General features: G+C 34.9%; 1 protein-coding gene across 1 annotated transcript in view; it reads left to right on the plus strand.

The window, feature by feature from the left end:
• HPGD (15-hydroxyprostaglandin dehydrogenase) overlaps nucleotides 1-13,948 on the plus strand; it is a 28,471-nt gene extending 14,523 nt beyond the window's left edge. Inside the window, exons 5-7 of the mRNA XM_033135053.1 lie at nucleotides 8,193-8,269; nucleotides 10,501-10,664; nucleotides 11,667-13,948. Coding sequence (XP_032990944.1) covers nucleotides 8,193-8,269; nucleotides 10,501-10,664; nucleotides 11,667-11,805 — 380 coding nt within the window. The 3' untranslated portion in view covers nucleotides 11,806-13,948. The remainder of the gene's footprint in view (nucleotides 1-8,192; nucleotides 8,270-10,500; nucleotides 10,665-11,666) is intronic.
• The last annotated feature ends 2,879 nt before the right edge of the window (nucleotides 13,949-16,827 follow it).

The raw sequence follows: 16,827 nt of genomic DNA on the forward strand, positions 1-16,827 counted from the left end.
ATGCTTTCAACAATTGTATAACTTTGAAGTCATAGCATGTTGGTAGAGGTCAACCAAAAAAAGTCTTTGAGGCATTCTGGAGTCAAAGTATTTTCTCCAACTTTATTGATGTATAATGAACAAAAGTGTAGGAAAAGTATTTCCAATGTTTGCTTCCTTGTGTTTTCCCAACTCTCTTTCTTTACATATTTTTCCTTTTACTCCTACTGCTCACTCTACTAAAGGCATAGCTGTGGGTTACATTCAGCGCAACCCGAGTGTATCCTTATGTTACGATCTCTTGCATAGATTCAGTGGAGTCCTTCACTGTCATAGTAAAAACCTTGACACACTGGTTTGGGCAGAGAAGTTAATGAGTAATGGCCACTGACGCAGACCGAGTATCAAATGCAATTAATAAGTTTAACAAACAGAGGAGTAGTTAACGTGGAGAGTGATTCCTCAGCATATGGAGGGAAGGGTGTGCTCCAGTCCGGAGCCCCAGAAGTTGTTTTGATCATTGTTAATCCCATAGACTCTTCTATGCAAGCTTTCGTTTGTAAACATAATATATAAACCTGTACTCATTTTGTCACATTCATCCGTAACTATTAAAAAAAGAAAAAGTTGGAAAGAACAACAGAAAAGAGTGAAGCCTGGTTTAATGTACATAATTAAACAGCTGTGTTCCCATAAAACATCCCATGAGAGTCAAGTGTGCTTCGTAACTACTTAGTTACTAAAAACAATGGGAAGGACAAAGTAGTTTTCATAGCAAAAGGAATCTGTCCACCAGTCCTGCTTCCACCTCCCTACCTACTCAGCTACTGAGGCTTGGTGTGCACTGGGGGCATTCTTTGTGCCTCTAAGACAAGCCGCTCAGTCGCATTTTGTGAGACATCCTACGAGAGCCTTATTTATTCTAAGGTGAAAATATTAGAGTCTCAAAGAAAATACTGGAACAGCATAGAATTTTTTTTAGCATATCTTAAATATCAGCCCAGTGACATACATTCTTGAGCTGTAAGTTTTATCTAAAATAATGTAGTTTGGAAGTGCTAAAGTTACCACTTTAAGTAACAAATGCAAGTTACTCAAACATATGTTGAACATTTACAGAAAGGGAATGGGGATATAAAAGTAATTAGGCAAAGTTTCTACTCCAAGAGTGTGTGTGTATGTGTGTGTGTATCAGTACCTCATATCAATATGGCAGAACTAAATAGTTAGCATGGCATAGACCATTTAAACAGAAACATGATATTGAGTTGCAAGGCATCAGGACTCCCATGGCCTGAAGAGCAGTAGTTTGACTGGAACGTCACCACAGATCAGAAATTTCAGGCAAAAAAATATTGATCACCTTTTGTCATACCCAGGCCAAAAGTAAAAAAAAAAAAAAAAAAAAAAAAAAATCATGTGGTACCACCTCTGCAACTATTTTTGGCATTAGGCAGGGAGCCTAACATAGTATCTACCAAGTTCCAGGCATTGTGATAAACTCTTGGTTACATGTATTACATTTAACTTTTACAAGTCCCTACAATAGAGGTCAATTTAATAATCATGAATTTATAGTTGAACAGCTAATCTCAGACAGGCTAGATAACTTGGAAAATGCAGTGAGAATTAGAAGTAATAATAAAAGCAATTTTATTTTGCTATATTTTAGTGTATGTCATAGAATGGATGAACCGACGTTACCTGGATCATAATTGGGCAGATGCCAACTATTTATGAAAATGTGAGCCATCTTTCTTGTTTAGTACTGGCAAAGTTCTCCATGATGTCCCTTTTGTTGTCTTATGGCTTGAAATTATTAAGAAGACACAGACTAGAAGGAATCAGTAGGAAAGATTAAATATTTATAAATTGGCCTTTTGAGAGATGGATAAAAGATTTAGAGTTCCCTAGCCTTGGTGGAAAAAAAAAAAACTCTTAGGAAATGAATAATCTAGAATTTAACATAGACATTACCTAGGGACTTTGTTCAGATGCAGATTCTGACACAGTAGGTCTGAGGGTGGGTCCTGATGCTGGTCCTTGGACCACACTTTGAGGAGCTAGCCTCTGGTTTTGCATAGGATATTCTTTGAGTGACTGGGAAGCTCATCTCGGTTTCCTTTGATCACAGCATATGCAGTGACTGGACTGTTAGGAAGAGTTTTGGTGGAACATGAGGAGCAACTTTCTGAGAATTAACTAAGTTAATTCTTAAAGTTACCTTTCTGGAAAGATTTTTATTATAGAAGATGCGTAGTAGTTTTATGAAAGCTTATGCCGTTTCTTTATGTCATGTCACATTTTAAAAAATGATTTGTTTATGGCAAACATGAGACCGAGAGGAAAAGCAGCATCAGATAAAATGTTTTCTTATGTGGAAAAAAATCATATAATGAGGAAGTTCACCAGTTATTTTGGTCAGCTCTCTGCACGACATAGATTCTCAGTAGTTCTCTTTTCTTCCTCATGTTAGAGAAGTGATGGTTAAACACAGAAAGATGGGTAGACAGTTTCTTTTTTGATTGTAAAGAAAATGTGAGGGATTCAGATGCCTGCTTTTTGGCACAGCTTTTGAGCTCAAGTTTGTCAGACAAAGACCAGTCAGTATCCTTAGATTCTCAATTGATTTTCCTAAATTGAATTTTTTTAGCACTTCTGTATAGTCTATTTTACATGGTTTCTAGCCATTTAAAAGAAAATATGTTTGATGATTCAGTACAATTGCCCTGTCTGAGCAAATTTTGATTTTTTGCACAAAATCTTTTTGAGCTTTTTATCATCTATGACAGCAGTGTCCAAACTGCGGCCCACAGGCCAACTGCGGCCCACAATCCATTTTTTAATTGGCCCACAGCAAATTCCAAAAATATATTTAGTTTACTTAAATAAACCAGGTGAGGCAATACGTACTTCACCTAGAGTGAATGGCCTGGCTGTTTGTGTATTTTACCGAATATGGCCCTTGGTGAAAAACGTTGAAAAAAGTTTGGACACTCCTGATCTATGAGATGTAGAGATTAAGGTTATCTCTGATAAAACATGGGTAGAAAGGACATTAAAGATGGAAGAACTAATGTGGAAATGGAAATTATGTTTTATTTTTCTAAATGACTTCCTTATTTCTTCTATAATTACCTATGTAATTTTTAGGCATTTAATTTTGTTTTATAATTATTTCATTAGTCGGTGGCCATTTGGTGTTATTATCCTGAGTGGTTATAAAAAATATTTCTCTGTTTTGTGGGTAGAATTTCTCCTTCTCTTGGTCTTTCTTTTTATTTTCTAAATCTGCAGTTATGAGAGACTAAACATGTTACTAATTAGGTAGTTATATTTTGTAGAGAGCCATTTTGCAATTCTATAAGTAAACTTGCACAATATTGGGCCTAGAATAAGTATTGAAACATCTATTATTTTTTAATGTAAGGTATCCATTTTTAAGCACAAATAAAAGAATAAACAAAATGTGACATTTCTTTAGAGACTGCTTTCTCATTGTCACAATCCTTTGTTTCATTGTTATTCTTAAATATTTTTAAATAGACAATATAGAAGTGCTAAAGAAACTCAATTTAGGGAAATCAATTAAGACAAAATAAGTTCCTTGTGCATATGGGAATTAATTTGGAAGATTTTAAAAATCCAACTTAATTCTAGCAACTAATTGGTGCTACAGTCATTACACTGGCAAAACTCCCCTGAAGTACTGCTTCATTATACCGTGTTTCCCCGAAAATAAGACCTTGCTGGACAATCAGCAATAATGCATCTTTTGGAGCAAAAATTAATATAAGACCTGGTATTATATTATATTATATTATATTTATTATATTATATTAAAGACCAGGTCTTATATTATAGTAAAATAAGACTGTGTCCACCACCCGGTAACTGTGTTTGATTCAGGTGAGCTCAGCAAGTCTGGTGCACCCAAAGTCTAAAACCTATCGACAAACTTCAACAGGACATTTTTAAATGGTTAAATATTATAAGAAATAACATTCTGGTAAAATGGTGGTCCTCCCATTAGTTTTATGTGTTTCAGTTGACTATATTTAAAACATGTTTTCACTTCATTTGGCATTTAATTGGTTACCGAACACGTATTTCTAAAATGAATTCACTCCTATAAAACCTTTTGAATTAGCACACAGTATATTTTCAGGAAAGAAAACTAATGGCTTATATGGCAATAAAGAACCCAAACTTCCCTCTCAGGAGCTCGATGCAGAGTAAGAGAATCTGGCTGGAAATCTAGAATTTAAATTTGAGAATTGTGTGTGTGTGTGTATGTGTGTGTGTGTGTGTGTGTGAGTGAGAGAGAGAGAGAGAGAGAGAGACAGAGAGACAGAGAGACAGAGAGACAGAGAGACAGAGAGACAGAGATTGATTAAATGAATTTCATCCTCAGGAATGAGTATGGTCACCTAGGGAAAGCATGTGCATAGAAAAGCAAAGAGGACCAGGGACCGCTCTGGACTTCTCCAGCATATTCATGGGCCTGGTCAAGGAGGAAGAGCCATCAAAGGACATGAGAAAGAGCCACTAGTGAGTGTGAGGTAGAAGGACCAGTGTAAATTTAGAGGGAAGTGTTTCAGGGATTATTATTTTAAGCAGAATTAACAGTATTGATTGCTATTGAAGAAGGGATCAAGCAAGATGAAGACAAGAAATTTCACCTTAACAAGATGTTGGCCGTTGGCAACCTCCCTAAGATCTGTTTGACTGGAGTGGTCAGATGAAAATATGATTAGAGTGAGTTATGGAGCAAATGGGAGGTGAGGAGTAGAGATGATGAATATAATAACTCTTTTGAGGACTTCCTGTTGTCAAGAGAAATGGCATGGTAGCTGGGAAAAGATGTGAAACCAAGAGAGATACCATTTTCAGATGAGTAATACTGAGACATGTTAATATCTCGAAGAGAGGGATTCGCATTTGATAACAGTGACTACTCTAGTCCTCTTAAGATACTTTAATTCTTATGACACAACACTTAGCTTGTATTCCTACCTCCACTGCTTCCTCCTTCTCAGTCTCTTCTGCTTAGTCACACTCTACCACAGAGGGCTGCTCTGTATAGTTGTGCAGGTTATACATCAGGAACATTAGGGGGCACCGTTTATATTATACAAACTACCACATGAATGGTGTCCCTAGAGTCACACCATGCACACTTGGCACAATTCTCTGTGTGGACCCTCATCACCAGCCTCAGAATGCATTTCTATTTGAAACACATAGAAACATTATATGTTGATGTTGTGGGTTTAAAGTAAGTAACAGAAGTGTGGTTAATCAATACTAAAGCTAAGCCACAGTAGCAGTAATAATACACTTGTGAAGGAAAAATGGGTCTTGAGATCCAATAGAAAATGTTGGATTTCTGAAAAACTTTCACCTCACCCCAACTAAAATCATTGTGAAAAAAAAAAGAGCTTTTTTCCCTCCATGTAGTCTCCCTTTTCAAAGCAGCAAACTGAGGTAGAAATAGTAAGTCTTCACAGTTAGAGTCAATTGGCAAGCTGGGGACAAAGCTCTACAGATCACTAACCCACCCTGCTTGTTGGAAACAAGAAGCAACAGTTAAAATCTACATGGAGAGATAAAGAAAAGCTCTCTATTTAACTGGTTTAATCTATTTAATTCATTCTGACTTGCCTAAATAAAGTAATTGAATAATAGGATTCTCTTTATTTGTAATACCTCCAAACTGGAAAGAACCCAAATACATTCAACAGGTGAATGTATATACAATTGGTGTGTTTCACTTACAGTGGAATATGATCTGTATCTGTTCATACACATGACAACATGGGTGAATCTCAAAATAATTATGCTGAGTGAAAAAAGGTAGACAAAAAGAGTTTACACTGTGTGATTACATTTATATGAACTTCCAGGAAAGGTCAACTAATCTATCGTGACACAAAGCAGCAGATCAGTGGTAGCCTAGGGAGAAGGGAAAGGCAAAAGGAAAAGATGACAAAGGCACACGAGGAAACTAACGCAGGTGAAAGATATGTTCATGCAGGTGATAGATATGTTCGTTATCCTGATTGTGGTTGTGGTTTCATGGGTGTATACATATGTCAAAACTTATCAAACTATGTACTTTAAATATATGCCGTTCATTGTATGTCAATTATACTTCAAAAAGCTGTTAAAAAATAAAGCAAAAAGGACTCTTGATTTCTGCATGTATGAAATTCATTTAGGCAGCCTTTGATCTAGTGTCAGAACGTGAAAACAATGCAAGAGTAAACATTTTGCAGCCCAACAGTGAAAATATCATTAGTATGTGACACCAAGATTCATAAAACCAAGTGCCACTTTGAAAATGCAAACAAATTCCTTCACGTTCTGGTTGCATTTCCAATTCTACCTTTAAAGGGAAGTATGTCTTGTGCTTGCTTCTTCAACAGAACCAACATAACAGTATTTATTTCACTTCTGTGACACTTCGAACTAGCTTGGGTTCAGAAGTTCAGTACCTCCACATACATAACAAAACTTCATTCCAAATTCATTTCATCTTCGACAACATTTATGAACAGCCTCTTTGTGCTTTCTTGTGGCTGTGTCAGCGAGCTCATCTCTGATGAAGATTCACTCTGCATTTCCTGCAGTCCATGAACACCATCCCACAACCACTGCCTCAATCTCTGAAACACTTAAGGAGAGTGTAAAACAGCAACTAACTTAAAAGAACAAGAAGCAGTAATGTCTGGTGCACCTACTTATCCCTTATCTCAAACTCCTAATACAACTGTGTATGTGCCCTGTACAGACATCATGACGTCTTGTTGACTGACACCGCCAAACTTAATTAACTTACACATTTGCGTTAACCTAAAAACAAAACAAGAAGAGAATCACATGTTACAGTACTTTAAGATTATTGGGTGGACGCACAATATGTGAACTGTCATTCTCAGGGATTTAAACTGCTCTTGAGCAAACATTCTTTATAAATTGAGACCTGGCAGGCACCCAGGGAGTGGTTAAGATCTGCATTTGTTGCTGAACTTTGGCACAACATGCTGAACTGACTGGTGGTGTTCTGGGATTAGTTAGCTGGGTGGAGATGAGTATGCCGCAGAGAATAATTGAGTATTATTAGCATGATTTTTGATATTAATACCATTAGAGTCATCAGGGAGCACTCTTTCTTGACTCAGAGAAATTACAAATTTAAAAAATGTGAAAACTAGTTAACTCAAGAAACTAATTAAAAATCGAAATATACAAATAGCTCTCATTAAACGTATTATCATTGAGTAGATGGAGAATTGACAATTATGAGAAATAAGCTTGATAGTAATAGTTACTACAGTAAAATAGGTTTGTTGTTATTGTTGTTATTTCTTTGGGTGAGGGGGTGGGCCAGGAGGTAGGGGAGAAAAAATGCAACACTACTACTTTTGTTACACATGCAATGATACTACTTTTTGTCCAGACCATGAATTGAATCACATGCTTGGACATTACTATTGTGTATATGTGGAAAATTAAATAAATTCTACAATTGCTTGAATTCTGTTGTTGAGTACATAATTATGAAAGGAAATAAAATAGGACCATAGGTTTTTATTTCTGGTTTTCTTTTCCAAGGTCATAGAGTGAGGACATCTAGGCATCCACTGTAGATCAAAATCAAAAGAAGTTAACTTTTAATTTTCTTAAACACTTAGAGGCATCATTCAGTGCGATTAGTGACAGGGAAACGCATACTAATATATAATGAAGACAAATAATCATCTTCAAATTCCACTTCAGTAATTTAAACTCCTTCAGCCATTTGAATACTTTAGAAATGTAGAATATGTACTTTTCAAAATCATGAGTTAAAAACAAAATTAGATGGAAACTCTCTGGATCTAAAGATGATTCTCTTTGTGTTTTAGATAACACTGACTTCTGTTGACAGAAAGTCAGGGAGACAAAAAAAGCTTATACATCACACTCGTGGCTGCATCCCTAGGCTGTAACTTACCTACCATAAATTCTGGACAGTACAGTAGAGATCATGAAAGGAATAAACTATGCTAAGACTAGTGATTTTTACAAAGTTGTCTGGTAATTATTTTAGTATAGTTTCTAGATTAGTTTTAAAATGAATAGGCACAAATTATTCATTTGCTTAGCAATCATTGGGTGTTATCTGGTTATTTTTTAATAAAATTGTTTACATTTTGTGTTTGTTTCAGGGCTCATGCCTGTTGCACAGCAGCCTGTTTATTGTGCTTCAAAGCATGGCATAATTGGATTCACACGTTCAGCAGCGGTGAGGATATAACAACCACAGTATCTCTTTTTCTCTTTCTGTATCTATATGAAACATGAGTCCTGTAAAGTCAAGGGAAATAAATTCAGAATTCAATACAGCTGGGTAAAAGATAGAAAAATAATATTATACTACAATCTTTATTATAGAAAATAATTTCAGATCACACAAAGGACCAAGTCAAGAATAGATAACTTTAAAATGAAGTAGACGTGTTCTTGAAAAATATCCTAAGGCTAAATAATGGGAAGATAGTCTTTATTTGAAAAATTGACTCCAAATCTAAAAATTACTAACTTCAGCCTTCCTTAAATAGAATATGCAGTATGCTCCCCAGACATTAGCTTTCACTGGAGATGCTATACAAATGAGTGAGAGAATGGGGGTGGGCTGGAGAGGTGGGGTAGGAATTCACTTGGTAGTCAAGGACAACGTCTCCATGGAGGCCTAGGGTGAAGGCTGCACAGAGTTTAGAAAAATATTTTAGACCTAATTGACCACGTGCATTGATAGTGTGAAATGGGAATGCTTGCCTTTTCATAATAACTGGAAAAAAAAATAGCTTGGACGAACAGAATAGTAAGATGAGGGATAACTGGATACGTAAACAGGAGCCAGATCAAGAGGGGTTTATGGTCCATGGAATGAGATTTTATTCAAAGTATGGACATCAGTGGATTCTTTTATGCCTAGGAATGACAAGATCAAATTTCCATTTTAGGAAGACCATTCTGGTTTGTTATTCAACGAATGTGTTGGAGAGGTCAAGGGTGGAAGAGGAAAGGGTAATGGGGAGATCTCTGCAGTGGTTAGTTAGTCTAGGTGAGACAGAGAGACCAGACAGATAAAGAGAAAAATATTAACAATCAAATACATACTAAGGATAAACAAGACAGATGTGTGACCAGTAAATGTTCAATCAAAAAGGAAGATAAGCAGCTCCCACAATCTTAACTTAAATTGACTGGACATTTAATTTGCAAAAACTTCATCTTTAAATCAACTTTCAATGCCCACATAAAGCTATTAAAAAGCAAAACAAATCTCAAAGAAATTTTATATTTACAATTATAAAACTGGAAACTTTTACAGTTGATTCTGGTAGTTATGTTCTATAAAAATCACTTGCAAACACTGAGTTAGAGAATACTGAACCATTGCTTCTAGAGTACATCCAGGGTTAAGTTCCTGTGAACCTCTGATCACATTTTGATCAACCCATCAATACATATGCCAATTTCTGCTTAAAGTTTTATGTGATTTTCTGTTTAAAGATACCGTATGCATTATGGTATTATGGCCAACAGCACTTTTGCCTCATGCTTGAGTGAAGCCTATCTAACACACATTATTTTCTCCATAGGGTATATCACAGCCTTACACTTAAGAATACTAGACAGCACTTCAGCACTGTGCTTGGGGGTCATTTTAAATAGCAAAATCACCAACAAAAAGCACAAAAATAAGAAAAACATGGACTAAATACTCCATGAAAAGGACAGTTGTTTATAGTTAGAAGAGCTGAAACAAGGAAACAAAGCATTGTTTTGTTTGACCTCAATGTTGGAGCATCTGTGTTGGGCAACTCAGATTTCTCATTGGTCTGTGCTTGTCCACAAATGACCCCGAAATCTCCATAATAATTGATTTTTGAGGGGTTACAAATACATTTTAGCAAGTAAGCAAATGGAATCCTCAATCAACTACGTTTTGTTTTACAGATAGTTCAAATACAATCAATAGGTTGAAAATCAAGCCCAAGAATATTAATCTGAAAGTACTTAAATAGCCTTCCAGAGAGTTGGCTATCTTTAGAATCAATCAAAATCCTAAAACTTTCCACTAACAGTAGTTTTTGGGCAAATAGTCTCTGTTATACAAAACAGAAAACTTGGGATATTAATTTTAAGCCTCAGTTTCTGACCTTCAGGTTCCTGCAGAGTTCAATAGATAAGAACAGCTTAGATAATTAAGTACTTTCAGGAGTTGCCCAGTAATACTGATTTTTTACAAAAAATTAATTAGGTGAGGCTTTTGGGAATTAATTCAGCACCTTAGCTATGTATTCTTTTGCTTTCTGCTACCAGCCAACCTTAACACTGCCATTGTTACAAAGCTAGAAGGATATCTGACTAGTATTTTTCACATCAGAGTCTTTTAAACAGCTTTAATTATCAGTGTGTCCTGTGCTATAAAACTATTGAAACTTGCAACCTTCTTCTAATTGGCAGATGGCTGCTAAGCTTATGAAAAGTGGTGTGAGAATGAATGCCATCTGCCCAGGCTTTGTTAATACTCCCATCCTCGAATCCATTGAGAAAGAAGAAAACATGGGACCATATATTAAATATAAGGATCACATAAAGGATATGATGAAATACTATGGGATTTTGGAGTAAGTAAAACCATACCTATCTTGTTCTTCTCCCTAATATGAGGGTGCTAAGTACTATCTGGACATAAGCAATAAAAAGGGAAAAACTAAGGTTTTCAATTTGAGAAATGAATGCAAGCTTTAAAGTTTTGATTTGGCAAACTCTGAAAGAAAATACTTTTTCTGGGTTTCTGAATAGAATGTGTTTATACGTTATGAATTTTGCGTTGAGATACAGACAATGCCTCATTAATCAGATATTTTTTTTAAAAGGCGATATTTAGTTACTTGTGGAAGCAGTGACACCTTATGTACCTAAATTCCAAGTAATATTCACGTATACCCTTTGTGAAATTTCATATGGCTCCCTAACTTCAACAATTTTGCTAAGAAAGAATTGATCAACATACATGTTTGTTGAATGACGTCTGAGTTAGAGTAGTTGCAGTTTCACAGTACAAACTCCTCGCTGTCATGTTGAAGGAGTCAGACCATTTGACTCCACCACTGACCCTGAACTTATACATCAAGCTCAGTTTTCTCGTATGTAAAATGGAGAAAATATAAAACTAAAACAAATTCAGGGAATTTTGAAAGTCCATGAATAAGTTGACATATGTAAAGTACTTAAAAGAGCAACAAATAAATAATAGATATTCAATAAATGTTAGCTACAATTCTTCCTATTTCTACTCTAATAACATTTCTATCTGATAAGTCTAAGATCTACTGATAGGATAAAGATGAGAAACTAATCATTTTCTCAATGTAAATAATAAGTATAAATTCATAAATCCTTCCTGTGAAAATGACAGAAGGTTAGCCATGGAAATCTACCACTAAATTTATCATATAATTTAGTTAATATCTAATCGAATAAAAAAATGGAGGTAGCGATATTTCATAGTATACATTTCCCTATTACATGTTAAAGGTAGTGGATTATTCAAAAGTAACTCACAATAATGTAATAATTATGCCTCATTTTCAGTTTTAAGAGAACAATGTTTCCTTCACTTTCAGCCCATCAGTGATTGCCAATGGATTAATAACACTCATTGAAGATGATGCTTTAAATGGCGCAATTATGAAGATCACAACTTCTAAGGGAATTCATTTCCAAGACTACGATACAACTCCATTTCATGTAAAAGCTCAGTGAGCATCTTATATATCAGCCATAACAGAAAATAAGCACAAATGACATATTCACACCATGTCTTCATTTGAATATAGCTTTTTAAATGAAACGTTATTGTTTGAAGCTTTCTTTCATGCCTTTGATGTTAATTTTTTTCTAAAGGATTAGTTAAATGCATAGGGAAAAACAATTAGGAACCGTCAAAAATACGATGTGACCAAAGCTAGACTGTGGTCCTTATAGTCTAAGTAATGATGAAAATGAAGGATGTTCAAAGAACATTCTGCTTTTCAGAAAATGTATTTGAATCTGTGGCTCATAAGTATTATTTTTCAGAACATCATTTTAAAGGAAATACTTGAATTGTTATTTAAATCAAACCAGATGTAAACAAACTCATTTTGTTTTGATACTAACATTTTAAAAGAGGGAAGCTACCCACAGTGTTTAGTAACAATAACCTTTCACCTTGTATAACATCTTTCAGCTGAACATTTCAGCTCTTTAAAGATGTGGCATATTTTGGGACCAGTAGTAATGATGTAAATTGTAGTGTGAATATACCCTAAATGAAAAATCTGATGTATGAGAAAATGACAGAAAGTAATTGGCTGAGATGGTGATCCACAGTTCTCCTTCCCATCTGTGAAAAACATTTTCCTCTGCTTACTTTAAGAACTTTAACTGATTCCAAAAATCTCAGGAACGAAACGTTTAATAGTTGTAGCAAAAAGGATAGTCAGTGTTCCTAAAATATTATATTTAAGATTGCTCATTAAGAAAAAAATATATAAATACAATTTTTTTGCTTACTTCTTTGTTCGTATCAACTTTAAAAGTGCCTACCTTTAAAAAAAAAAAAAACCCACCTTTTTTTCTAGTCTCCATAACTTACTTAGTATTCTGTGTATAGCTATTAAGGAGAAGAAACCAATTTTGTCACAGCCTCAACTGTAAATATTTTTGTATGTTCAAAGCCATAATCACAAGAAGTAAAAATAGCTGTGATGCTTTGCTGGTTTCCCTGTCAGGTATTTTAAGATAGGATCATTAAATGCACCTGCTTTGGGTAATGTTATTTGTGAGCAATAATTCATGCTAATAATAGTAAAAGCACAAGATTTCCAATTCAATCATTTCCTCTTATCACTTATACAAAATAGACATATTATATAAGTGATTCACTCTATCTGCTAACTCCGGAGCTCTCAGCTGGGAGGAAAAATCCATCCGTGTAAGGTTAATAAATATTTTCTAGAGATACTGGAGTATTATCATATCTTGCTCTGTTGTAATTCTGCTATCGAGAACTATTGCCATCACTTTTAAGAAGTAATTTGAATATGAATAACTATTGTCTACATCTTCACACAATGTATTTAAAAAACACCGAGAAATGAACATCAGTAAATGTCTAATAAGGAAGTTGTATAATATATGAACAAACTTGTTCATACATTCCAGCAGTGACTAATCAGTGAACAATATGAATACTGTATGTTTTGTATCTCTTATCACATATTTTTACACTGTTATGCTCAAAACTATAGCTTAAATTTTCATTTATGGATAATTCTTTGTATTGCAGCCTTCAGTATACTTTGTGTTTTGAATTAATCTTTTTCAAATCAATAAGCTATGCAAACCTTTAAAATCAAATACTGAGTAGGACTGAAAAAAATGTGATTTATATTTTAAAGGTGATTTAAATTAAAATTTATCCTGCTATAAATAGCTTTAAATAAATCCATAATGTTATATGATCTATCTCTAGATGCTGGTTGAGAAAAAAATAAATATTAAATTGGGGGAAGAGAACCTTAGTTTCCTTAATTGTATTTTTCAGTGAAAATACGAATGTAAATAATATGTATGTTTTCAAATGTGTTTTTCTTAATAAATGAAATAGGGCTCCCAGAGAGGCAGAAACAAAAATATGTGGACACCAAGTGAAGATTGAGACTTGAGAATGACATTGAAAATGTCCAACAAACTTATCTTTTCTGTATAAAAATAATTTTAGATACTTGTAGTACCGTTTAAGATGCAAGTGATTATTTGATGATTTCTGTTGGGTTTTGCTCTATCTGTTCATAAATTTAGAATAATGACGAGGTCTGAAAATGTAAATTTTTAATAAAATTTAAGTCATTCACATACTAAATATTATTTGCTGAGTAGTTTTTTCCTTACATTAGAATTTCAAAAGGCACATTTACTGTGCACAAGGAACAGTGACTGGATCCAAAGTCACGAATGTTCTCATCGGTCCTCCATTTCTTTCCTCTTATTGGCTTCCCCCCTAGGCAGCTCTCTCCATGTGATGCTTCCAGTATTAAGTCTAATTCTTATCAACTTGCAATCTGGCAAAACAAGAACTTGTTTTTAGCTATAGAGTTCATTGACCTTTCTTAGCTATGTGACAATTAATGAGAAATTCCTTGTAGTCAGAGAGGTTGGCTACTCTGCTTGACCAGAACCAAATGATATGGCTTCCTCAGAGCTGGAAGAATTGGAGCGTGGTGGGGGACAGAAGAAGTGGGCAAGAAATTGACCTGAACTCTATGGACTAAGAAAAGGAGAGGGATAATTTCCAAGAGGAAAATTATTCTGTCATTACCAGCAAGAGGGTGAATACATGCTGAGCTAGCAAAAACAAGATAACCACTGAAGAGGAAGACAAAAAGTGAACAAAGGATTAATTATGCCTTAATCCTTTACATAACTTTTCATACTATCATGGTCCCTGTAACATGACTTGATCTATCTTTTTCAAACTGTGTCACATTGGATAGGATATAATACAAGAAAATGAATAGAAAATACAGCAGGCATCTCATGCATATGTGATTGTGCTCATTTTCAATATGAAATATGTTTCTTATAGTGAATCAAAGTGAAAAAGATTCAAAGGCTACTTGCTTTAATAGTGACTGCAAGCATTGCCTCTAGACTTCATTTCTGAATTTCTGACTATGTTTACCATTATAATCCTACAGTACTACTTAAACTTATTCACACCATTTATAATTCCTTTTATTAAAATTTCTTTGTCAACATATAGTTACACTAAATTTTATTAGGAATTTGTAAGTTCAACTTTGAACGATTAAAATAACCCCCATCCCCAGTTTTCAAATAGCACTTTCACACATATATTCGCTCATTCTACAATAATTCCTGAACAATTTTTGGGGTAAAATTTGCATACACATGTTTCAGTGTATTCTGATCTATTTAGATATTAGTGCAGACATATATTGATTAAGGTCGGGTCTGGAAAACACTGAAGTCTGAAGGAATCTAATACGAGGAACTGGTTATAAAAGTATTGGAAGAACTAAAGAACCAAACGTGGAATGATGATCCAACCCAGTGTCAACTGGAAAACAGAATTCACTAGGTATTCCACCACCAGAAAGGGTTTATTCAAGAAAAAGAAAGGATTGCAGTCCAGAGCCAGCAGACATGATGAGCCACACTGCCCTCAAAGATGAAGAAACTTCTAGAAGGGAAAAGGAAGGGGAGGGGCAGTTACAAACATAGAGCTCTGTTGTAAACAAACAGTTCTTCCTATAAGGATCTGGCAATAACAGACTGTGAGAACCCTTCCCATAAGCCCTGACTCTTTCCACGGATGCTCCCAATTAATTATGTCCAGTTAAGGTCTTTTTCATAATTTTTATCACCAGCAACAAGAGGGCACTACCACTTCCAAACCAGTGGGACTCGGGAGACTACCAGGCATTCAGGAATTAATGAGGAGGCTGTCAAGCAAAGCTGGGACCACAGGGTAGGGCCTGTCTGGTGGGAGCTGGAACCATGAAGGAGGCAGCCACTGCCAGAGATGAGAAGAGGAGGAGGAAATACCCTGAAATCTTCCATCTGATCACCCTTAGGTATCCTGTCAGTGTATCCCAATTGAGAAGCGAGTTGGGAAAAGGTAGTTTACAGGGTCAACCCCTTGTGATGCAGAACTGAGCAGTGTAATGGAAGAGAATGGATTTGAGAACAAACAAGCAAATGACAGGTACGACATACATTTGACATTTTCCTGCTACAATCATAGATTTGAGCTTGCACTCATTCAAGCTTATTAAAGCTTTTGTTTTTAAGAGACATAAATAAAGATATCACTCTAACTCCATAGGAATAAAATGATACGATTTGCTGGGGTCTAGTTCCACAATAGCTAATGACACTGCAGTCATCTTGTACGTAACAGCTTATGCATTTAGGCATAGAGATGTATGCATTCCTAATTCCTATCACTAATCCTTTACATCATTTGTCATATTTGTCTGATACTGTGACTTTAGATATACACTCAAGAAATACTCTCTCATCATCACTGTGTAGCTGCTATAAAGGATACCAGTACAAATTGATGGTATTATTTATTTTTAATTCAATTTATTGGGGAGATATTGGTTAATAAAATTACATAGATTTCAGTGAATGACTGTCTTATTAAATCCTATCATATCTTTGGGCTCAGCTGCTGAATTTAAATTGTAAGAGGATAAACTGGTAAATTCCTGCATTTAGGTAGCTCTAAAGCAATTGCATTCTAATCAGTCACCATTGTCTAAAATCGAAATGTATACATTTAAGTAAAAATGTATGGATTTAAATAAAAAGTTTTACTTCTTTGACCTTAAATTCATATGTATGTGTGATATATATGTGTGTGTATGTGTGATTATATATACATTATATGTATATATTATATATATAATCACACACGTGATTATATATATGTGTGTGTCACACACACACACATATATATATCCAGATGAAAGAACTGGACTAGATAAGTGGTTTTCAAATATTTTGCTCCTGTACCCACACAGTAATTTTTATAACTACGTATCCTTTAATCATTCAATAAGATTAGCAAAGGATTTGGATAAGCCTTGAACTTCATGGTTTAAAACAATAGAATTTTATTTTTTCTTTGCTCACACCAGAATCCAATGCTGGTCTTCAGTGAGCAGCTTTCCGTGAAGTGGTTCAGGATCCTTCAGCCTTGTAGCTTCACTG

Source organism: Rhinolophus ferrumequinum, chromosome 18 (assembly GCF_004115265.2).
Source record: "Rhinolophus ferrumequinum isolate MPI-CBG mRhiFer1 chromosome 18, mRhiFer1_v1.p, whole genome shotgun sequence".
NCBI classification, from domain to species: Eukaryota; Metazoa; Chordata; class Mammalia; order Chiroptera; family Rhinolophidae; genus Rhinolophus; species Rhinolophus ferrumequinum.